This window comes from Stenella coeruleoalba, assembly GCF_951394435.1.
Source record: "Stenella coeruleoalba genome assembly, chromosome: X".
Lineage (NCBI taxonomy): Eukaryota > Metazoa > Chordata > Mammalia > Artiodactyla > Delphinidae > Stenella > Stenella coeruleoalba.
The window spans coordinates 11,126,544-11,152,505 of NC_137152.1; the positions used below are offsets into that span (position 1 = coordinate 11,126,544).

Sequence of the window (25,962 nt, forward strand, 5' to 3'; positions counted from 1 at the left end):
GGGTGAGGATGAGAGTGCTGGGAGGAAGGGAGCAGCTGTCCATTCACCCATTCATTCCATTTCATTCCATTAGTGAACATTCAATGCTCACCGAGGTGTCTCTGAGGTCCCGGGTACTGGGCTGGACGCTGGGGACTCGATGGCGAGCTACGATAGGCGTGGTCTACATGCTAATGGAGTTTATAGCCTATGGGGGAAACAGACACTATCCACATGGTTTTGGGCTCAGAAGTGCTAGGAGAGGAAACCATGAGGATTTACCGAGGCTTCTGGACAGTGACCAGGAACAGCCTCCGCAGCTTAGATCTGAAGGATGGATTGGAGCTGATTAGGTAAAAGGAGAGAGGGCTGGGTTACGGAGGGTGTGCTGGGAAAGAGGAACAGTGCGAACAAAAGCTCTATGGTGGAAAAGAGCAGGGCGCTTTCCCGGGCATAAAAGATGCCAGAACACAGAGAGTACACGGTGAGGGTGGGGCAAGGAAGGCAGGAGAGGGTTTATTGGAGCTAGAAGCACTGAGGGCTTTCCAGGCCTCCTGAAGGATTCTGGACTTTATCCGCAGCATCATGGGAAGCCACTGAACATTTTTAACCCCAGGGAACAGACCGGGGTTGTAGAAGATCCTCCTGGCGGATGTGACGGGGGAACAAAGCAGCCGTGGATAAGGGGAGGAGCTTGCTGCAATGCTTCAGGCAAAAGAGGGCAGGCGCTTGGACCAGGGCAAAAGCAGCGGAAGTGGAAGAAAGGGATGGGTCTGAGAGAGGTTTGAGATGTCAAGTGGGCACAACTTGGTGTGGACTCAAAGGGGTTGGGGATGGCTGGTGAGAACCAAGGATCACTCCTCCATTTCTGCACGTGGAACCCGATGGATGTTGTGCTGTTCCCTGAGCTGGGCTTGACCCAGGACGGCTAGGCTTTGAGGACAAAGATGTTGAGTTCAGTTTTAGACATGCTGAGTTTGAGGTGACCGGATGCCATCTTAAGGGGGGCGCTTCTGGTAGGCGATCGGATATGTGGGTCTGTAGCTCAGAAGAGCTGACGCAGGATGCTGTCAGCTTCTGGACCGCAGTGAACGCTTTCAGAGGTCAAGGAAAGACATGAGGGGACCATTTAGCAGCTGAAAGTACTTGAAAGCCTTTGCTTTGCCAAGTGTGGTCCTTGGACGAGCTGCGTGAGGTTCAGCAGGGAGCTTGGGGGAAATGCGGAATCTTGGACCCCACCCCAGACCAACCAAATCAGAATGTGCATCTGAACAAGCCCTCAGTTGTGTGCCTGAAAGTTTGAGAAGCCCAGGCCAGCCACCAGTCCCAGGTGCAGCATCCTGAGTCCCTTTGAAGTGCCTGCTTTTGTGTCAACTGTGTTTGGTGTTTTCTCCCGAAGAGGTGGCCTGCTGGGCTTGGCCGTAACTCCAGACACTTGCAAATCAAATGGCAAGTTCCAGGGACCGCAATGAAGAAAAACACAATGTTACAAGCTGTTCAGCCATCTTGAAAAGAGTGCAACTACAGTGTTTTTTCTGAGCCAAGCAGGCACGGTTAACCTCCGATTTTTCACATCAAAGATGCTTTAGTGCCTTACCGCAGAAGGTCTGAGAACACAGACCTATCACACCCCACCCCCATGCAGACAAAGGTCCTGGATCTCTGCTTCGGGCTGTCCCCAGCATGAGAAGTCACAGGCCAGGGTGACTGGTATGGTGCCGAGTATCAGCAGAGCGCCACGCTGTGAAATGTTGATGCCAGCTACGGAAGATCGATGCTTTTCTTGGATATTCCTATAAATCCACAGGCTGAGCTTTCCCGAGCTTCAAACCAGCAATGACAACGTTGGTGAACATAAACCAGAAAAGGCAAGGAAAGCATTTTTTGGATGAGTGCGAACTACTTGTGGGGGGGGGAAAAAACACTGCTAGGCCTTCTAGCACATAGTATTTACTAATATTCTCAGTACCTCTCACCAACACCGCCTCCCGCCCCGCCCCCCACCCCCCAGCAACTCTGTTAGGTTAATAAAGTCTTCGGCCTTCATTTGGCCGGTCTCTGAGGCTAAAGAGAATTTTCCGTTTTGATTTGCACTAAAACTCCAGTGTGCGTTAGCCTTAGTTTAAATATAAACCACACAGTAGGGAGAAAAAATAGGCCTCAATGCCTCTTCCTCTCAATGGCCATTTTGTCTCTGGCATCACTAGAACCTTCTGTGCAGAACAACAGAATAAAACATGTTTTGTCCTCGGGCTTGCGGATGGCTGTTGCCATGGCTGTGAGTTCATAACGGCCCAGTGATTTGCCCCAAGTTGTCTGTGATCCTGGCTGCAGCTTTAATGCTGGCTCAGGAGGAAGACCGGCAGCAACAAGGGCTCAGATTCTTACCCAGGGAATGAATCTCTCTCTTTCTCTCTCTCTCTCACTCACTCACTCACTCACACACACACACACACACACACACACACACACACACACACACACACACACACACACACACACACACACACACACACACACACACACACACACACACACACACACACACACACACCACACACAGACCTCTACAGGTGGCCTTCCTTGCTGCTTTACTGATTCCTAACCGTCCACCAAATTCAAAAAGAAAAGGAGAAGTAACCAAGGTTTGCAACTTTCAAACAACCAGCAGGAAAACGGAGGCAGAGAGAATCCTTACTTAAGAGACATAAAAGCGGATGTCAGGGGACCCAGACCCCCCTGACTCAGAGTTGGTTCAAGCAGCGGTTCTCAATAGGGGGCGACGGTGCCCCCCCAGGGGACATCGAGCAACGTCTGGAGATATTTTGGGTCGTCACGACTGGCGGAGGGGGCGCTACCGGCTCTAGTGGGTGGAGTCCAGCGGTGCCGCTCAGCATCCTACAGGGCACAGGACAGCCCCTCAACAGCTATACAACCCCAATGTCAACAGCACGGAGGCAGAGGATTCTTGAGACAGCACAAACACACATGCTCTGCAATGTTCACATCACTGGTTTCCAAGTGGGGACGATTTTGCCCTCCAGGGGACGTGTGGAGACATTTCAAGTCATCGCAACGGGGCGGACGCTACTGGCAGGTAGTGGGTAGAAGCCAGGGATGCTGCTAAACATCCCGCAGTGTACAGGACGGTCCCCGCCCCGAACACAACAAACAACAAAGAACGATGAGAAACCTCGCTCTCAGGCTATCATGTACAATTTCGGTCTGAGACACCAGTGTGACTGCCAAATTCTACAATTAAAAAAAAATAAAAGAGCTTAAAATAAACCTTACTTTGCTTACAAAATATTACAGAGCAGAAGTTCTCAAACTTTTGCTGCCCAACAGCATTATCTGGAGTGCACTGGAAAGCCCTGACGTCCGCACTTCACTCCAGACTAATGAATCAGAATTTCTCGGGGCAGGGCTCAAGAACTAGTGGTTTTCCTTAAAAAAAAAAAAAAAAAAAAAAAAAGCTCCCCAGGTGATTTCAAGCTGGAGAACAAGTGTTCTACTGCAGGCGTCAGCCAACTGTGGCCCATGGGCCAGACTCAGCTCTCCATATGGCCTGCGAACACAGAGCGCTTTTTTATATTTCGAAATGATTTTTTAAAAAACCAAAACTCAAAGAATAATACTACTTCGTGACACAAGTATATGGAATTCAAATTTCTGTGTCCATAAATAAAGTTTTACTGGAACACAGCCGAACTCATTCCTTTATGTACCGTGTGTGGCTATTTTCAACCTGCAAAGGCACAGCTGAGTAGTTGCCAGATATTTACCATTTGGCCTTTTACAGGAAAAGTCTGCAGCTCCCCCTTCAAGAGCACTCGTTCTCCAACTTTCATGTGCATATAAATTCCCTGGGGATCCCGTTAAAATACAGAAGACTGTGCCTCTGCATTTCTCACCTGCTCCCAGGGGACCCTATTCTGGAGGTCCATCGGCTGGTCGCTGAAGCACAAGGGCAGAAAAGAGGGGCCCTCCAAGAGGGGTCTGTGCAGCCCTGGGAGACCCTGAGACTCATTCAGGAGGTGTGGGAGGCCAAAACTGTCTTTATAATTGCACTAGAAGATATTGACTTTTTTCACTATGTTGACGTTTGCACAGTAAAACTGCGGATGGCTTAGCGCGAATCAGGCAGTGGCACCAAAGTATTAATCAGCAGTGCATTGCTCACCACCACACACTCATAGGAAAAAAACCAAAAGGAACAGTTTCACTTAGAAATGTCCTTGATGCAGTAAAAAATCATCAACTTTAATAAATCTAAACCCCCGTTTTGAAGGTTCTGTGCAATGAGAAGAGAAGGACACATACAGGACTGCTGCATACCAGAGCACAATGAAAAAGTTCACGTGCGACTGAGTTACGAGCTGAACTAGCACCTTGTTTTTCGGTGGACCGCCATTTCTTCTTTAAAGAACGACTAACAAGCTGTAGTTACTAAGACTTGGGAAGTCCCGGGTGGTGCAGTGGTTAAGACTCCGAGCTCCCAATGCAGGGGGCTGAGGTTCGATCCCTGATCAAGGAACTAGATCCCACCTGCATGCCGCAACTAAGAGTTTGCATGTCATAACTAAGGAGCCCGCCTGCCACAACTAAGAGCCGGTGCAACCAAATAAAACAAATAAATAAAGTATTTTTTAAAATACTTGGGAAGAAGACAGACACACAGCCAACAGGCATATGAAAAGATGCTCAACATCACTAATCATCAGGGAAATGTAAATCAAAGCCACAATGAGATATCACCTTGCACCTGCCAGAATGGCTATTATCCAAAAGACAACAAATAACAAGTGTTGGCATTAAAGATGTGGAGAAAAGGGAACCCTTGTGTACCGTTGGTGGGAATGTAAACTGGTGCAGCCACTATGGAAAACAGTTTTCATGTTCTCCGTATAAACACCCAGGAGTAAAATAGCTTTGGTCATACTGGTAATTCTACTCTTAATTTTTTCAAGAATCTCCACACCAATTTGAAAAGATATATGCACCTCTGTGTTCACTGCAGCATTACTTGTAATAGCCAAGACATGGAAACAACCTAAGTGCCCACTGATGGATGAATGGATAAAGATGATACAAGAACTACCATATGATGCAGCAATCCCACTCCTAGGCATATATCTGGAGAAAACTGTAATTTGAAAATATACATGCACCCCAACGTTCACTGAAGCACTATTTACGTCACCCAAGACATGGAAGCCACCGAAATGTCCATCAACAGACAAATACAAAAAGGAGGTGTGGTACATATATACAATGGAATATTACTCAGCCGCAAAAAAAAGAATGAAATAATGCCACTTGCAGCAACATGGACTGATCTAGAGATGATCATACCAAGTAAAATAAGTCAGACAGAGAAAGACAAATATCATATGACATCACTTCTATGTAGAATCTTAAAAAATGATACAAATGAGCTTATTTACAAAACAGAAACAGACTCACAGATTTCAAAACCAAAATTATGGTTACCAAAGGGGAAACGTGGAGGGGAGGGATAAGTAGGAGCTCAGGATTAACATATACACACTACTATATATAAAATAGATAACTAGGGCTTCCCTGGCAACACAGTGGTTAAGAATCCACCTGCCAATGCAGGGGACATGGGCTCGAGCCCTGGTACGGGACAATCCCACATGCGGCCGAGCAACTAAGCCCATGCGCCACAACTACTGAGCCTCTGCTCTAGAGCCCGTGAGCCACAACTACTGAGTTCGTGTGCCACAACTACTGAAGCCTGCGTGCCTAGAGCCCATGCTCCGCAACAAGAGAAGTCACCGCAATGAGAAGCCCGCGCACCGCAACAAAGAGTAGCCCCCGCTCGCCGCAACTAGAGAAAGCCTGCGCGCAGCAACAAAGACCCAATGCAGCCAAAAATAAATAAATAAAATAAAATAAAATAGATAACTAATAAGGACCTACTGTATAGTACAGGGAACTCTACTCAATATTCTGTAATGACCTATATGGGAAAAGAATCTGAAAAAGAATGAATACATGTATAACTGAATCACTTCGCTTATACAGCATTGTAAATCAACTACAATAAAAAATTTTTTAAAGATAATATATATCTTATGTGTATATACATACATACACACACACACACACACACACACACACACACACACACACAAAATGGAATACTATGCAGCCATAAGAACGAACGAAATCTTGCCACTTGCAACAACATGGATGGACCTTGAGGGCATTAGGGTAAATGAGGTAAGTCAGGCAGAGAAAGACAAATACCATATGATTTCACTCACATGTGGAATCTAAAAAAAACAGAAAACAACTCATAGACACAGAGAATAGATTAGTAGTTACCAGAGAGGAAGGGGGTTGGGGGTTGGGTGAAATGGGTGAAGGGGGTCAACTGTCTGGCAATGGACCATAACTAGATTTGTGGTGGTGATCACTCTGCAGTGTATACAGATGTTGAATTATAATGCTGTACCTGAAACACTGCACATGCGCGCGCGCGCACACACACACACACAGACTTGGGTATCTGGCAGAAATTTTCTCAAAAATGATGTAAATGAGCTTGTTACTTCAAAGAAAACAAGTGATAGTATCCGTTGTCAATCAGTTTTGGAAAACTTGCACCTGGGACACTGAAAAGTCCCAGCTTCCCAGTACTTAAAAGACTTCTTGATGAAATCGCTGGTGCTATTAATGAATTTGACTTTTGGGATATGGTATAATGAACAATGTGTCAATACTTGGAAGATCTGCACCACCCAGAGAACCAGTATTTTCCAAAGGACCAATGTGGGATGTTACAAAATCGTTCTCGAATACAGATCCAATCAAAGTGCAAGGCAGAGCAACAGATTTTAATGGAACAGAGTAGAAGAAGTTCACTAATATAGTTTCCGATTCCACATTACTAATAATCTCTAAGAAACCATCATTTGTTGGATTTGGGTGTATTATCAAGGAAGAGCTCCACAAATATATGAAAAGGCCGTTAACCACTGTGCCACCAGGGAAGTCTTAGTAACTATAGCTTGTTAGTCGTTCTTTACAGAAAAAATGGCGGTCCACCAAAAAACAAGGAGCTAGTTCAGCTCGTAACTCAACCGCATATGAACTTTTCTTTGTGCTCTGGCATGCCTCTGAATGAATGTAGAGGCACATGTAAGGATCCAGCTGTCTAATATTAAGCCAGATATTAAGGAGATTCGCAAAAATGTAAAAGAGTGCTACTCTTCTCACTCAAGTTTTACTTTGTTTGCGAAAAGACTTACCTTTCCCAAACATTATTTATGTTAACATGTAATGGGTTTATTATTGTCATTTTAAACAAATAAGTTCATTATTTTTAAAGGATAACATATAGTCTATTTCTGAGATCAAATAATAGATAAGATATAAAAAATAAATTATACAACTTTTAAAACTTCTATGATGAAAACGTTATTACTTAAGTAATAATAAATTTCTCAGTTCTAATTTCTAATACAAAAAATATTTAGAGCTATAACCCACAGGAGCAAAAGCTTTTTGGGGTCTTCAATTATTTTTAAGAGGGTAAAGGGAGTTAACAACCCAAAGTCTGTAAACCACTGGCGTACACCATTAAGAAGGTATCACGGGGACTTCCCTGGTGGTCCAGTGGTTAAGACTTCACCTTCCAATGCAGGGGGTGCGGATTCGATCCCTGGTCGGGGAGCTAAGATCCCACGCGCCTCGTGGCCAAAAAACCGAAACATAAAACAGATGTAATATTGTAACAAATTTAATAAAGACTTAAAAAAAAAAAAGAAGGTATCATGAAGTCAGTGGACAGGGGGGCTTCCTGTTAAAGACCTAACTGAGGAATCACTTAAATGATAGATAGGTTGCTTCTCAGTTCTCCCTTGACCTTCCTAGAGTCGCTGACATAAAAGTCTAACTATATAATGCCAAGAACGCTGAAACTATTTTTAATGATATAAAGAGAATTGCTTTTCAGGAGATCCTTCCAAAAGTTTGTCCTAAAATCTATGAAATCAGAAATTTTCACTTTTGTGGTACGTTGTGAAAATCTTAAAATAGATGAGCCTCTCACGTTTGCAATATGGCTTGGGCAGTAGAAAATAAGCAATTATATAAAAGGAAAGTTATGTTCACATGGTGAGAATAAACAAAGACAAGAAAAAGACACTTGTTAGTCTCTTCCTTCGCCTTTTGTGGGAACTGACTTTAGTTTTCCTAAAGACCGTGTGTGTGCTATTAGCCTAGTTAAGTGGGGAGCAAAGAACCAGGGAAACGGATAGTGACTAGGGGAAGCTAGCTCTAAATCCGAACGGCAGAGATTTTAAGAGCACAAAGATCTGTAGGGTGTTCAGGAAATCTGAGACCTCTCTGCAGTATTAAGCTTTCGCAGCACTCAACCTCCTTGACCATCTGGGCGACAGTGTCTATGCGCTGCTGGATTCAGTTGAGTGTCGATTGAACTGCTGCTATGTGCAAGGCACTGTGCTGGGGGCTGCAGGGGTTTGGTTTGCCCTCCCGGCCTTGACACTTTGGAGTGGGGTGAGGGACACAAACACATCAGAGATCACTACAGTAGAATGAAGAGAGAGTTGACTTAGGGACACAGGGAGTGAGGTAGGGACAGATCTCCTGGGCTTAGCGTGGGGGAGCTTAGGAAACGGTGTGTGGGTGGCAGTGGTGCAGACAGGCCTTAAAGAACAGAAGGATCTCATGGTTAGGACACACTGACAAGCATGAGCGAAGGAGAACGGGACCGATGTGGTGAGCGGCACGTGGGGAGAGCTGAGGGCGTGGCCAAGTTTATCAAGGGGACTGGGACAGCATCAGGAGAGAAGCTGGAGAGGCTGGTGGGCCCCTCCTGTGGGGAGGCCTCTGAGGCAACCTGAAGCCTCATGGGCTTCATTTTGCAGGCAGTGGGGAGAGAGGGAAGGTTTGTGAGCAAGCCAGTGACGTGATCTGAGGTGTGCTTTTAAGAGACTAATCTGGCACTAGTGTGTAGGCTGGACTGGAGTGGGTGCAAACTAAACTCTTCCACTGTAGGTGGTAGCAGAATGGGTCTTTCTGAGTTGTATTCTAGGGGGGCAGGGCGTTTTCAGTGGAGGCAGGAAGGGGGAAAAGCAGACGAAGCTTGGAGCTGTGAAGCAGTCAGTGTCACACAACATTTTATGGGAATGGCTTGGCAAGAAAAGATGAGAGAATATATGTGAACGAATCTTCCTAAGGGCCATTCCAGAAAATGTCAACTAACCCAGAGAGCCAGAAGGCAAATCAGTGGTTGCTTGGAGAGGGAGGGCTTATAAAGGGACCCAGGGAAGCTTTGGGATTGACGGACATGTCATCATCCTGCTTGTGGTGCTGGTTTCATGGGCACATACGTATGTCAAAACTTATCAAACAGGCCACTTTAAGTATACGCAGCTTACACATACCAATTACACCTCAAAAAAGTTTTTCTAAAAAAAAAAGACCTGCTTCTTTTTCTTTTCACCTTTTCTTTTTAAGATCTGCTTCTTAAGTTTGATTTTTACAAAAGATGCTAGTAATGTTAAAAGGTTACGAGTCCCCTTTGGAAACTAAGAATTGGCAGCAAAAGGCAGGAGCCACATCAACCTGGCTGGGGTGGGCTGGGGGGACGTATCCTGTGGCTACAGAACCTGTGGGCTCCCCCCACTTGGTGACAGGAAAGTGAGGGGGCTACTGTCATTAAGGAGAGAAGACAGTGCTCTAAGGAGGCACATGACGCATTTCCATTTTGAAATGTTTATACAGCTTGCAGCAGGCGGCCTTCTAAGACACCCCCGATGATCCTCACCCCCTGATATTCATACCCTTGTGTAATTCCCTCCCCCTGAGTGTGGGCTGAACTTGCTGACTAGCTTCCCCGATAAGGTTTCAAAAGACTGACTTCTGGGCTTCCCTGGTGGCGCAGCGGTTGAGAGTCCGCCTGCCGATGCGGGGGATACGGGTTCGTGCCCCGGTCTGGGAAGATCCCACGTGCCGCGGAGCGGCTGGGCCCATGAGCCATGGCCGCTGAGCCTGTGCGTCCGGAGCTTGTGCTCCGCAACGGGAGAGGCCACAACAGTGACAGGCCCACGTACCGCAAAAAAAAAGAAAAAAAAAAAAAAAGAAATGACCCCCAATATTGCCCTTAACAAGATATAAATGATCTTTTACATATCACAGAAAATAAAACTTGCTAAAGTACAATGAATGGTATAATAGATGAAAACAGCTCCACGGCATCCATTTAACAGGTATATTAAGGGAACACTCAAAGAGGGACCTGAAGGAGGGGCTGAGCTTCCAGAAAGAGCCAAGAGACCCTCTGAAGAAGGGCTGAGCTTTAGTCTAAAGCCTGTGAACAACAAGTACCCCAGGGAGCAAGGATCTGGAGCCTGAAGAGAAGAAGGTGAGGGATCTCGGAGGGAGAAGATTTTAGGAAACTGAGTGACTAGCAAAATTTTTAGGTCTTGCCTGCCATAAGTAGACTGGATGTGCAACGTGTGCTAAGGATGCAATTACTCTAAGTCAGGGGTTGGCTTTTTTTTTAATGGAAAGGGCCAGACAGTGACTATCTTTGGCTTTGCAGAGCATATGGCTGCAACCACTGAATTCTGCTGTTCTCGCACGAAAGCAGCCACAGACAATCTGTAAATGAATGGGCGTAGCTGGTTCTAATAAAACTTTATTCACAAAACCACGGTGGGTGGCATCACCAGCCTGGTCTAAGCCAAGTCCTCACAGGAATCTCCGTAATCTCCACGTGTCACCACTGGGAAAGAGCACATGAACGTAAACCAGGTTGTCTTAAGACCACGGAAAGGCTCGTCTTCATCCCATTGCCTCTCCTACTGGCCTGACATTTCACCACTAGAGTTATTCCTCAGGGTGAAAGCACTGTCCACGGAAGTTCCCAGATAAAACGCAAGCGTGATGCTCTTCAGAGGAAGCCTCGTCCCACTTAAATGACTCAGACACCCAGAGCTGTTTCCTAGTACACAAGCCATTTTATGTAAGCTTTTGACAGATATGGAAACACATGGGTGTGAGTGAACAGGGACCCCCGAAAGGACACAGCCTGGGGGAGGCGGGAAGACTCTAGCCTCTAGCAGCAGACTTCAGCTGCTTCCCAATGTCTCCAGTTAGCTCTAAGGGTGGCGAAAGTGTTCAAGACAAAATTAATTTTAATTAACCCAAAATGAAAACATACAACACAAGGGGCATCATAAAGGAAACAAGGATCAGATGTCACTATTTCTAAAAGACTGCGAATCGCTGCTTTGAATAATCCAAGTCAGTGTCCCTAAAACCAGACGCTGCACCTGAGAGAAAGCTCCAGACTTATACTCAATACTGATCCATCTGCTTTTCATCTCTGCTTTCTCTGTCTGCCTACTCTGAGCTGAGGAACAGACACAAGACCAAAAGGCAAAGGGAGTTCTATATATCACAGACACAGTCGCAGCCACTGCTACATAATCGAGTGCTAATCATATACCAACAGCACAGCTGAGAAAAAGTTGAACATTTGTAAATGAAAAATTATATGTATACGGCTGACATAATAGCCTTTGGTAAATAAGATACAAAACAGTTACCTGCTCTATAGGGGCACATGTTTTTGGTGAAAACTGCAGGTAATTTGAAAATGAAATAATTAATCCACAGCAGAAAACAAAACGCAAAGAACTCTTAAAAAACTCAGAAACATTATATCGATAGCATTAACCTGAGCTAGAATATGCTTGCACTGTGTCCATTGTTCACCTCCATTTAACCTGAAACACCTTGAATCACTGGAAGCCATCAGACAGACTGGGTGCCTCCCCCCGCCAGAGCTGTGCAAATCAAGAGAGCTTCTCCAACCAGACTCTGGGGAAAAGCCACCCCACCCGAGAGCCCACACGACACCGTCAGACCACTGGGTACAGTCCTCATGCAACCAGCAACAGAGCCCAAAGACGCACATGAAGAGATTAAGCGTTCCCCACCATGAAATACATTTCAAGTATTTGCAGAAAAGGCCTCAAATGTAGTGGCCTTACAACCTTAGGTTAGGGCAGAGTGACATGAAAGAATAACAAATCCAACAGCATTTCCCAGGACTCACATATCCCAGGTGTCACTCTATAAAGTGGATCCACAACAGAGAAGTCCCAGGCTCAGGGGCCAGAGAGAGAAAGGCTGGGGATCTCTGGGGGCCCGCCTTCTCAGGTCACACCTGGGCAGATACATGGAGCCCAACAGGGTGACTTGATTCACAGCAGTGGACAGGCAGGAAATGCTTGCTTGCCCCTCACGGCGGCTCGGGATTCCATGCTTGGCCATGGAAATCCCAACACGTGGGCTTCCTGCTAAACTCTCAGCTAAACACCAACATTCCCCGTGCTCCCCCCACACTCTCCATTCTAGCCCATATGTGACAGGGTGGTCTCTTTGGACTTCTGGAATTATCTACAGTCATCTTAACCCAAGCATCAGAGCCATTTGGATTTGGAAGATGGCCAGAAGGGGAGCTGGTGGAAGGGGGTGATTTTTCTACTCCTTACCTGGCGGATTGAATGCCGAACTACATACAGATTTACCAGTGTCTGAATAGTCATTCTTGGTCCCTTAGCTTATAGCCATATTAAGTGACAGCATCTTGCATGTCACTGGATTATATTCAAGAAGGTGACGAGGGGGACTTCCCTGGTGGTCCAGTGGTAAAGAATCTGCCTTCCAATGCAGGGGACACGGGTTCGATCCCTGGTTGGGGAACTAAGATCCCACATGCCACGGGGCAAGTAAGCCCGCGTGCCTCAACTAGAGCCCACGTGCCGCAAACTACAGAGCCCACGCGCCCCGGAGCCTGCGCGCCACAACTAGAGAAGAGAAAACCCACCCGCCACAACTAGAGAGAAGCCCACGCAACACATGAAGAGCCCGCGTGCCGCAACGAAAGATCCTGCATGCCGCAACTAAGACCTGACGCGGCCAAAAATAAATTAAATAAATAATAAACAAATCTTTAAAAAAGAGAAAAAAGAACTTCTCCCAGCTCCTGTCAACTACTTTCTCCTCGTTCTCTCCACAAGAAAACAAGCTGTCCCCCGCTTTCGCTGCCCCTCCCCACTCTCCTCCACCAAGATTTTAAACAAAGGAATCAGAGAAAGCACATATTCAGGCAAGTAGATAAGAGAATCAGAGGTCACTGGCCTTTCAAACTAACCAGGACTCAGTGCCTTGACGACTGGCAATTCTTATACCTGCCTCCTCATAAATAGAGAGGGAAAGGAGAATGGACACCGTAAGCAATCCTCCGTCTTTTCTAAATATAGAGATTTCTAAATTCACTTCTTCGATTCCTTCCTGTCTTCTCCCTTCTTGCTTTTGCACCTGCCTCTAAATTAGTGCCTCCCAAACTGTGCCCAGGAACCATCTGGAAATCTTGTCCAAATGCAGATTCGGATTCAGCAGGCCTGGGGCGGGGCCTGAGACTCTGCATTTGGCTGAAGCTTCCAGACGATGCTGATTCTGCTGGTCCACAGACCACACTTGGAACAGAGGATCGAAATTCTCTCAGGTGACACTCTTGAGTGAAGCCTGTGTAACACAACCCACAGTAGCTTGAAGCACACGTGAAGCATAATATTCCGTCGAGGGCAGCTGTAGCCATAACAGTTCCTTCTTTCCTGAGTGCCACTGTCTCAGGCCACCATCTCAGGCCTAGGTCCCCAAGGCAGCATCACATGGGGTTGCCCTTGTGGCCACCCATCCTTTGATTGCCTGCAGACCTAGAGAAGATGGGGATGTTACCTGGTCAAAGAAATTAAACAATGAAAAAAGAAGAAAAAAGAAACAGATGGTGAAGGATTAACTAACCAAGTGCTAAAAATGTAATTCTAGGGAGAAGTTACACCCAAGAAGGAAAATGGGAAACGATCAAGGCAAAGCAAACTGGAAGCACCTTGACTTCTCCAACGGGGAATAAGTAGGTTGAGGGGGAAAAAAAAAAAAAAGCAAGACACAAGAGCCATATGGAATCCTCTATTTTTTCCCTCACACCATCTGGTTTGGGATCTAAGCACAGAATGGCAACTGCACTGATGGAGGGGCAGGCAAAATCTCCAGGCAACTAGGAAAGTGACCCCGTGGCTGCGTTCGCTCCCCTCACTCCGGGGCCCGCGACGGCCTCTTCACACCATCCCACGCGAGGCCTCTGCCCCGGCTCCAGACACACATGGCCGCAGTGCGTGTGCCACACGGGCACGTCTCCCCCAGTGATGTCCCCCCCGCACACACACAGTTACCACCACAGGCGCACGGAGACCATTTCAGGATCTGGCAAGATGATGCTAGAGATCAAGTTCAGTGATTTTGTTTCTCCCCCCTCCGAAGACAACCTGCTCGTTCGTGGAATTCTCACCTGAAATATCACCAGCAACGTGAGAACTGTTAGAGTCCTACGATCACTCATCATACCATTCCAGAATTCTGAAAATTAAGGGTGTTTTTTTTTTGGTAGGGGGAGGGGGGTCGAGCTCATCTGGCAGCAAAACCTGCTCTGCACTGAACTTCCTTGACGCCCAACCGTAACTCCAGCTCTCCAGAAAGATCCACGTGTTGGACTTGGGGGATGCACCCAGACCTGACTGGGGACGTGGCGCCGCACACGTGGAATGTGTGCCACGTCACTTTTCAAAAACCTCAACTCTTCTGAATTCTTAAATAAATTTGGCCCCAAAGGTTTCAGAGAGGAAATTGGAGGCTTGTATCTTTTCTTCTCAGCTGCCACTGCTGCTTAGAGTGCCCATACTGACCTTTACGCTTTACCACCCAAATCCAGGAAAGATGCTTCGTTTTTTTCTCGATTTCTAACTGGGCTGGTGTCTTCCGACACATTCTTAAAAGGAAGACCTTTCTCTTTCTGGCAGTACTTTCGGATAATTTGGGGACCTTCTTGTCATGTTAGCAAGTACTGTTCATTCTCTGTCTCTCTGCCATTGAATTGTGCCCGTTTAATTTTGCTTTGGCGGGGGGAGCGTTTTAAAAATTGCTTTGTTGGGCTTCTCTGGTGGCGCAGTGGTTGAGAGTCTGCCTGCCGGTGCAGGGGACACGGGTTCGAGCCCTGGTCTGGGAGGATCCCACATGCCGTGGAGCAACTGGGCCCGTGAGCCACAACCGCTGAGCCTGCGCGTCTGGAGCTTGTGCTCCGCAACAAGAGAGACCACGATAGTGAGAGGCCCGCGCACCGCGATGAACAGTGGCCCCCGCTCACCGCAACTAGAGAAAGCCCTCGCACAGAAACGAAGACCCAACACAGCCAATCAATCAATCAATCAACAGAAATGCTGTAGAATTATTTTTAAAAATTGCTTTGTTGAGCTAAGTATACATAGAAAATTCACCTGTTTTAAGCGTGCAATCCAGTGGTTTCGAGGCCATTTACAGAGTGGTGCAACCATCACCACGATCTAATTTTAAAACCTCTTCTACCCCAGCCTCTGGCAAGCACTCAGCTATTTTCTGTCTCTCTGGATTTGCCAATTCTGGACGTTTCTTATCAATGGAACCCCTACGGTATTTGGTCTCGTGTGTCAGCTTTTACTCAGCATCCTGTTTCTGAGATCATCCATGTCGCAGTGTGTATCATGCGTACTTCATTCCCTTCCATTGCTGCACAGTATTCCACTGTATGGATACATGTCTAATGGTAATTTTTAAAACTCAAGATTCCAGAACCTTCCATCCTTCGAAGGATCCAAGAGAACAAATGTCTGATGGCATTTCTTGCTCACCTCTTCTAACTGGCACTACACAGGCACACACAGGGCTGGCGCCTAGTAGCCAGAGGTTGAGGGAAGGAATCCGTCACTCAAGGTGTAGAACTAATTCCAAAGTCAGATTTCATGTTAATTAACCTGAAGCCACAATTTAGGTTTTAAAGAAAAGATTTAAATGAATTACAGGTGGTCTGACTTTGTAACTCAACGTGGGTCTTACGTTGTACCTCAGGGTCGCTCTTTCTAGACTTGCAGGTTCTATGCGGTCATTTCTGATTTATTCCTGCAGAAGTAAGCAAACATTTGGGAGGAATGCCGCTATGGGTTCACAGAGAATTACAGCGGAACTTGAAGCCTGTTGTGTTTCTCTGACCCACCACCATCCCTTTATATTCACATTTTAAGTAACTTGAAACCACCGAATTTTAGCTCACTGAGCTGAGTATGAGGATGCTTTGTGTGGACTTCGAGGATGTGGAGGGTGGCTGTGCACATCGCTCAGCCTTCTCCCCTTCCGGGTCCCCAGATGGGCTGATGCACAGTTCACCCCGACCCAACACTTAGACGTTCCGAGAGACCGGCGCTCCTCCTGAGCAAGGAGACTGGAAAGCGGACCCTGTGGACCTACCTGACGGGATGGCGTACCCAGGTATCTGCTCGTCATTTCATGGGCTCTGAGTTTTCCTTCTCAAAGGCAATGGACTGATGTGAGATCAGAGCGTTGCAGAGCAGTGTGGCCAGAAAGACATGTGGGGACACTGACAGCACCCTCAGAGCCCAGGCGCCTCAAATGTCCTGGCTCAGTTCTTGGTCCCATGATGGGCATGTGTGACGCCCCCCCCAACCCATTATTGGTTCAGATATTAGAAATTTCGTGCTTAGCCCCAAGGCATACCTCACTGTACACTGCTCCTTTTGAGAAGAGGTGAGGGGGAGGAAACAGGGAGGAGGGAGAAGAGAGAGGTGAAAGATGGGGTGGAATGGAAAGGAAGAGAGAAAAAGAAAGGATGAAAAAAAAATCTTAAGGGGCTAATTCCACCCCTACCCCTGTGAACAAATTAACGCATCAAGCAAAACAGAAAACAACACCAAACCGAAAGAGCTATCCCAAATCATATTAAAGATAACAGTTGACTTGCTGTGCGAATTCACCCCGAGGCTGTATTTACCTGGACTGCTCAAGAGGCTAGCCCTGTCCCCCAGGGTTGGCACGGGACGGTACTGGTGGTTCTTTGAGCCTGGGTACATCCAGTGGTACCTGCCAATTTCCATTTCAGCTCTGCTGTTCACTGCCAATTTCAGGTGGCAAAGAGTCAGTGTCTCTATCTCCAGCAAAGATTCTACATCAGCATTTTAATTTATTCTTTTACCATATAGTTCAAGGAAACGGGGAGCTCACAAAATATGCCACTGAATTGCAACCTTTCAGTATCACCTTATCAACTCAGCGTAATACATGGAGAACGTTAAGTCTCCTCCTCCATTTTTCAATTTAAATTGACAAAAATCACCAATATTGTCTTTTCTTTCTGTATTTTCTCCATCTCCCCCCAAGTCCCACCCCTTAGAATGATCATTTTGGGCAGACACTATTTACAAGGAAAATCTGGCTTCTCACCATCGTATGTTTCTTTCTGTTTCTTTCACTTTCAGACCCACAGAGCATCATCATTATTGTAGCTACACAAGCGAGGGTGAATCCAGGCTTGCTCTGACGGCGCCTAGTTCCAGCCTGCAAAGTATGGCCAATGACCCCATGGTCTGCTGAACCTTGGATGAAAACTCCTGTCCTTCCACTGACATCTGCAATATTCTCTGTCACTGCATCTTATCTAAGCTCAGGACTTCAGTCTAGAATGTTCCAGACTAAATCCTGTTCCAATGATCTCCCAGTGTCTTTATAGAGAAACGGCTGCTGGTCTTGGGCCTGAAGCACTGCTTCCTCCCACATGAGGTGACAAGGGCCTCCTGGAGACTCAGGCCCTTATCTGGTAATCTGACTATATTTCTTACTTCTTAGGGGATTGGAGAGAAAAATATCTATCAACTTGCCTGACACAGAATCAGATGCTGGTAACTCTTAGCTGAATTACAACCTTGAAATCCCTAAGAGACCATAAGGTCACTCTGGCCAGTTTATAGGTGAGAATCCCATCAAACCTAATGACGGGTTACGTCCTCTTGGGTGCCACAAATATTTAAGGATTAAAAAAATGGTGCTGACACTGATGTGGGTAACTATTCCATCAGAAGAGCAGGTTATAATGCCCTGGGCACCTCAGACCACTGAGGCTAAGGGCTAAGCAAACTGCCATGTTGGGAGGCAAAAAGCCTACTGCCCTGACTGGGTCCACTGAAAACCTCACCAGCTGTTACGAAAACCCATCTCTGCTCTCCACAATCTCTGAAAACTCTCGAGGTATTTCCACTTGGGAAGTGGAGACCTACGTTGCTAGGTGGCGTTTTAGGGCAAACCTTTTTGGCTTCAAGGTAAAGTAAAACTGCCTTTTAGAGACATTGAAAAGACAGTTAAAGACTTTTAATGACATTTGAAAGGGGAAAAAACGATGCAAGGACAAGATGAGAACTGCACAATAAAAGTATTTTTACTGCTGCTGGTTTTGTTGTTAATGAACATGATGACGCCTCTAATTTACAGCGTGCTCACCGCGTGCTGGTCACCAAGCAAAGCACGTTGCACTCGTTACCTCAGGATCTTTTTTTTTACACGAAGTCTAAAGGTTTTTGTTCTTTTTTTTTACGTGTAACGTAGGCAAAATTATCTAAGTCAATACATTTTTAAGGACTGTCACCTGTTCTGATTCTTTCCACCGCTAGTCACCTTAGTACCTCCAATGTTTGAGTCATGATCACGACAGCCCTTTCAAAAAGAATCTTTGCTCAATCTACAGTTGTCACGTCCGTCAGTCCACAATTTCTTTAGTTGGGCTTCTTTGATCTCCCATGGAATACTGGACACACTTCAAAATTCCCCACTGGTAATCGTGGGGATCCAATTTCCTGAAGCAATTTATTTTAGGACCCTGTTTAGGGTCAGAGGAGATGGATCTGCCTGGTTCTGAATTTCAGACGTCCTCTAATCATGCATTAAGTTCACATCAGATTCCCTCGCAAGCGATCACACCTTAGAACAGCTGGGATACGCCGATACCTACAAACGAAGAAGGGCAACGGAAAGGTAAGTCCCTTGCCCGCGATCACGCAGCCAGGGGCCTGTGCACTTGCTGTAATTTTCTACTCTTCTGCTGAGGTCTCTTTGGAGGTGAGCTGTGCTTCTGTGCCTTGTCAGGTCGCAAGCTCCTGAGGTTACTTCAGGGTTCTTAAAAGTTCTGAACTCTCAGCCTTTCCTGGATTCAGATTTTGGGTGAGTCTCTCTCATACATGGGTTGCGCTACATTCCCCGAAAGCGGAGAAACCCAGTGGGGCTGGTGGAAAGAACCAGAAGGAGGTCAAGTGGCCTCATGGGATGAGCTGATTTCCTCTTGGTTAGAGTGGCTGTAAGCCCTCCGTGTCGACCTCAAGCAAGAGGATTCCAAGGAGCTCGATTACTTCTATCTGAAAAATTTTCATCCTCCTTGCAAAAAAGTTCTCCCTCCAAGCCCAACACACAGTTGGTGCCCAGTCAATGTCTGCTGCGTAAATATTTGGTTGAATGCAGGGGAACATCCTGGGAGCCTGTGGATCAAGCAATGGGCCTCTAGGTCCCCCACCACCCTGACTGCACCCCAGCCAGGCCATGCAATTCAGGGGATCTTTGCACAGGATTCATCCATTCTCTGCCCGTGTCTCTTCATGTAGGCAATCAGGCACAGGCTGCTTGGCAATGACAATGAAAAATCATGGAATGCCCAACGCTAATGTGTTTCCTGAGAAAAACAGGACCGCCAAGCCCGAGACGTGGAGATGGGATCCGCAAGTGGGTGGATGCTTTCCAGTTCTACTGGGAAGGCCTTTGGACAACAATTAATCTTTAGATATGAAGGGAAGGAAAATCATGTCTATTTTATATTTCTGAGCCAGACTTAAATAAAGACATTAAATACCAAATTATAAAATTTCAAAGAGCACAGTATATGTTTCGTTTAAAAGGGCAGGGTCCCAACGCTTAAAAGGGAGTCACGTGAGTGCAAGGAGAAGCCTCAGCTCCTGAGCAACTGTCAAGAAGTGGGAAAATGTACAGACCTAGGAAGATCCTGGCTTATGCCTTCAGAGGGAAGCCTGCAAACGTTCCCCTTAGAGAGGAGAAGGGAGAGGTGGGCAGGAGACTGACTGGTATTCGGGAAGAAGCACAGAAGACTGTGACATCTCAGATACTACTCATGGATGGGGCTGAGGTGAACGGTGGTGACTGATGGCGAGACACACAACTGGGTGGTCATCGCCAAAGCAGGTATGACAAACGACGGGGACTTGAGGAAAAGAAATCAAAATAATGCTGTGTACACTTTTCCCTCCATTCACTCAGATGACGTAATTTAGGGACGAGGCTGAATAACTAAACTGCAGACTGGTATGCTTTCGGCCATCTAGGAAATGATCACTGGAAGCAACTAAATGACGAAGTCTGAGCTTCCTAGAAAGACTATACTCACTGGGCCAGGTCTCTGAAAGCTACGTCAATCCTCCTCCATTTTTAGCTAGTACTTAACATATTAAAGGAAGCTATAACACCACTGTAGGATATAGCAGAGGTCGGCCGATGACGGCCACCTGGTTTTGTAAATAAAGTTTGATTGCAATACAGCCACAGCCATTTGTTTATCCTCTATCTGTGGCTGTTTCATGCTACCCTGGTAGCTTTTTTTTTATTATTATTCTTATTAGTCATCCATTTAATACACATCAGTGTACCCATGTCAATCCCAATCTCCCAATACATCACACCACCACCACCACCTGCCCCGCTTTCCCCCCTCGGTGTCCACATGTTTGTTCTCTACGTCTGTGTCTCTATTTCTGCCTTGCAAACCGGTTCATCTGTACCATTTTTCTAGGTTCCACATACATGCGTTAATATACGATATTTGTTTTCCTCTTTCTGACTTACTTCACTCTGTATGACAGTCTCTAGATCCATCCACGTCGCTACAAATGACCCAGTTTCGTTCCTTTGAGTAGTTACAACAGACTGTGTGGCCCACAGAGCCTAAATATTTACTCTTGGGCCCTTTACAGATCAAGTATGCTGACCCATGATATCAAAGATAGCTCGTAAGGCTTGAATATACAAAAAAGGTAATGCAATTAATCAAATCCTACAAAACAGGAAAGTATTTTACTTTCTCTTATCACATATTCTCTGGGCTAAGGGTCCAAATCCTCCTCTTGGGCATCATCAATTCTCCTCTTGCCACCAATCAGCAAGATGATACTCCACAGAACGTCCCTAAGATGAGTTAGCACCCTTCTGCTCCTATGACGTGAGCTGAGAGGACAGAGGAAGGATGATGTTTCAGAGAGGAACATTATTAAATGAATAAATAAATGAACAAATGAATACACAAGCAGGTACATTTGTGAAGCTGGGATTGTAGCCTCCCTCTCTTAACAGCCACCTTCTTCCTCTGTCCCACAGCCATCCTTATTTCTGGCCAACCGTCTCACATGGAGGTACACTGGGTCCCAAGGAGAAAAAAGCAAGGGAGTAACTCAGAACAGTCCAATTTTTCACCAGGCCCAGTGAGGGGAAACTTACGTCATGGGGACACTGGCTATGTCACATGTTCTCAGATACAGCAAGGCTGTAAGTCACGTTATGAAGATTATTAAGTTGGCGTGTACTTCCAAATAAGAGAGAAACACAATTTTTAACGTTACAATCTGAATTCAAGATTTCCACTCAATTTCAAGGAAGGCAAAGCTACATTTCCGGAAATGAGTCCGAATTCTTTGTCTAATGAATGAGTGAGGCCGAGTGTTTAAAAGGATGCTAATGGAAACTATAATACCAAAGGAGGAGAGGTATCAACTGGCTTGCTGAGATCTTCTCCACATTTAAATTTTCTAAAAAAAAAAAAGCGAGCTGTATCATACCTACCACATACGTCCAGCACCATCTGGCCGGCCCCGCTTTTCTCTACAGCCTTATCCTCAGACACCCTCTCTTCAAATGTCCTCCCTGGCAGATTCTCATTCTCATAGGAAAACACTGCATCTACAACCTTCTCCATACCATATGTATGTAGTCAAGTCAGAAAACGTCAGTAAAAATCTCAACATCAAATAATTCATAAGTCAGCAGGAAGAGTGTAACATGTTAAATGTGTCCCTCTGGGTTTTTAGCCTATAGATCATATATTCTAGAGGAGTGCTTTCCTTCCTAAACAACAATGACAAAAAGGAGGGCCAAAAGTGTACATCTTTTGCTACGTTAAAAAGAAAAAACAAAAAAACCTCAAACACCTAAGACATAAAAAGATTTAAATGGATGTGTTCATTTTTTAATCAGGTCAACCATTTGAATTCATTTCTTACTTTGACTATGTCCTGTAACTTATTTTAAACTACACATTATTTCGGATTTTCTACATTTTTCTTTTTATGTGCTTAGAAATTTAATTTGATACCTGGAGTTCTGAAATTTATTTGAGCAATGATTCAGAGGAGCTAAACTAGCCTGACAACTGTTTCCGTAGATTCCAATTTCCTACATATAATAAAAATAATTTTCTTAACAGATACTTAGGGTTTTTTCCATCCTATAGAGCAAGTGATTCAACTGTTTTTCTGCCCCTAGATTACACCCTCCCAGCGACTCTCGATGCACTGGTTTTCACAAATGAATTGACATCAAGTAATACTCGACAGGAATAGAAACCTCACTCTCATCTCTTTATTACTGAGTCCCGTGATCCAGTTGCTTTCATTCTGTCTTATTCATTTCCTCCACTTATTTCATTTCAGTTAATATGCTCACTCAATTCTCGACACTTTGATTTAATTTAATGCTTCCAATTTAAAAACTGCCTTTTGTAATAATTTGGCATTTCTTACATCCGTCTGAGAAAACCTTCTTGCTTTCTGTAAAAATTCCTGAATAACTGCTAAATTACTTCTTGTGAATTTCGATCATCCAGTAGGGTTCGGTGACAAAAGCTATGAGGCTGTTTGAAGAAACAGCTCTCTTTGTCCTGCTGCAACTCCTGGGAAGTGACACCAGCTGGAAAAGTTGAGGTCAGCTTATAGAGCTAAGTTTAATTTGTATTCTTAGTAAACACTATAATAATTATCTGAAGCCATTAATCTACAAGCTACTGGGTATTAGCCACTGGGTAATAATAGTCCAAATTCAGAGACAAGTACTGCCCCTACCACCGACTATGACAACAAATGGGAAAGGAAGAATGGGGGGGGGGGGTAAAATACATGTGCGTTAAAACTCTGTGGGAAGTGACAAAATGTAGAGGATTCAATTTAGCAAATTAAATCCCTTGCTGAAAGGCTTAAAAGAAAAAAAGGAATAAAACACCCCACAGATTCACCCACTCAAGAATTATATAATGCATTCTCTGTGTCAAATTTGTACATGTTAACGTCAATGAAGTAAACACTGATTTTATAAATTTAAAATTAAATCTAAAGGAATCCTGGAGTGGCAAGCAGCTACAAACATGTTTATCATTTTATGCCTCTGTGTGTGCCTTGCATGACAACGGGCGAACAAACGGGGCAAACTACAAATGTGATACTCATGTGAGCTCTGACCCTGCGTAGCTGGCAGATGAACTTGTTCGTCTAGCCGAAGCTTAGTAAACAGGCTACCCTCCAGATCAACATTTCTGGTGGGTCACGGGGCGATCACAACCCCTGCTGCTGTGGTCAAAATCCATCCCCTGGCCCGTATTCTTACTCAAGCATGTATTATACGTGTGACGGTATCGTGCAGTAACTTGGTACTTTTGAATTACTTAGCAAACAGCTAGTGTTTATCCATTTCGCAATTTTTAAAGTTCCTCCAGGAATTACCTTCTGCTTCTAATTTTGTTTCTGAAACCACAGCTAACGAGTTTTCATATACAGATTGCCAGGGATGTAGTGACAGCCTGTAGATTTCGGTATTAAATAATAAATATTTAACTGACATAAAATAATAGCACTCCATAAGAATAAATGATGGTGAGAACCGCAATCGCGTAGTAAGGATTTTACATTGATTTTCTGTCCCTTTCTTGCTTTTGGAGAGAAAAACGAAAGGTATGTCTTTTGCGGAGACCAAAGTGGTTTTTATCTGCCGCTGGCAAACACCATATTAATAAAAAGTGTGTTCTAAGCATCTGTTTTAGGGAAAAATCGCTACAACTGTGATTGGCTTCCTCACAACAATGCTATTATTCCATGATTATATCCCCCAAGCTTTGTCTCTAATCGTCACGGAAACGAGCCTTTAAACTTTTATCTCAGGTCCTCAACTTTATAAATATTCCCAAGTGTTTCTCTTACTGCTATTTGGCCATTCACGTAAATGAAAAAATATATACATACAAGAAAAGGCAGGGGGTTTTGGGGGGCTGGTTTTTGTTGTTAGTGTTTGGGGGGCGGTAGGTTTGACGCAGGGATTAAGCTCAACAAATACCAATTTTAGAAATCTAAGCGCTATGGACTTAATGCCACTGAATTATTCACCTAAAAATGGCTAAAATGGCACATTTTATGATCTGTATATTTTATCATACTTTAAAAAGCAATTAATTTAAAAAGTGAAACTGCTCTGTTTAGGAGAGAACGTTATGCAGGGATCGCCCTACCCAAGCACGCTGGTACGGTGAGATTCGTGAAATTGCCGTTTTTGTAGGTGTAAAATGGTTGACTATTAGCAATTTCAGACCTACATATTCTTATATAAAACATACCTGTACCTCTATCTGGGAGAAGGACTATTGTTTAGTGACGGTCAGTGGACGTCAGGGTCACGAGAAATAACCCTAGCACGGGTAGCGTTTGATATAAAAGCCACTGCGGGCACAGAATATGTTCTTGTGCCTTTACAGCAGTCTGTAACTTTGGGTGAGGGAGATAAATTACAATGCAGTGACATGCTCTTAACCTCACACGGGCTGAGCTGATTCCACCGGGTGGCAAACCTGAATCGCTCATTATCTAGGAAAAGACAGATTAATTTTAGCTTCTATTTTCTGCCACCTTCTTACCGCAAAACACTTTACTTCTCCCCGCAAAAACCATTCCGTATGTCAAGATCAGGATGTTTTCTAAGATGCCCTTTGAGGAACAGGACCTGTGTGGATTTTCCTCCCACAAATCTCCAAGTCATAGATAGCAGACACCCCACCCCGCACCTCCCCGCCAACGCCTTCCATCAGCACTAGCGGACAGAGCTGACGTTCCCTCTCTCTCAAGCTCCAACTGTAAATGGTTATTACATATCAGAGTCAGATACACGGAAATGGCAATCGTATTAAATACGAAAATTAGAGAAGGTCCAAAATCACTACCGCATCAGCGGAACCGAAGCGTATTTAATACGCGTGCCCCTCCAGTTGCCCCTTGGCATTAGCAGAAAGCAATGCATCCCATGTCCCTGGGATATAACATGCAGAACCTAGGACCTCAGTTAGGACTCATTATGGTAATTAAAACAGTTTCCCCAATCTAGCTACCCAAGGTGACAGATTGCGGACCTCCTTCTGTGCAATACCGCTTTCGGGAGAAGGGTTTGGACCAGGAGGGGACTGAAGAGAGGCTGCTCTATTCACTTAACATCAGCCTCCAGGAGGAAAACCACCGTGAAAGCAGACCAGGCCATCCGGATGGTTTCAGAGGCTATTTTACACGAGACGCAAACCGGGCTACCCCTTTTGAAGCCCCCAGTGAAAAGCTTTAAACAGGCTATTGTCAGAACCCTGGGTACCTTTTCTCTCTTGGCTTTGTTCAGTATTTTCCTCGGCTGCAGTTTCCATGGCTGGCTTCGTACCATCCACCAAAAATGCTTTGCCCGCTCCCCCCAATACACACTTCTCCCCTCCTCTTCCTTTTCTTTTGGGCCCCCCTCCGGCTCTTATTTACACCCGCGTGATTGAGAGCTTCTGTTCTTCACTACAGAAGATTACAGTCCCTTCCAAGATGCAGAAGTCTCGTCGGCGTCAATCCCCCTCTCTGCCTACTGGTCCAGAAAGATAACTGCCAGGCAGCCGTACGTCACGGAGAATCCGGTTATAAAACCGCCACCGCC

At 45.4% G+C, this 25,962-nt stretch overlaps 1 protein-coding gene across 5 annotated transcripts in view; it reads right to left on the bottom strand.

Annotated features, from left to right (window-relative positions):
- GPM6B (glycoprotein M6B) overlaps window positions 1–25,962 on the bottom strand; it is a 176,107-nt gene that overhangs the window by 17,847 nt on the left and 132,298 nt on the right. For 2 of the 5 annotated variants that reach the window (XM_079909874.1, XM_079909875.1), the window contains exon 2: window positions 16,925–17,044. The exons of the other annotated variants lie outside the window; for them this stretch is intronic. In XM_079909874.1, coding sequence (XP_079766000.1) covers window positions 16,925–17,044 — 120 coding nt within the window. The remainder of the gene's footprint in view (window positions 1–16,924; window positions 17,045–25,962) is intronic. 5 annotated transcript variants of the gene reach the window in all.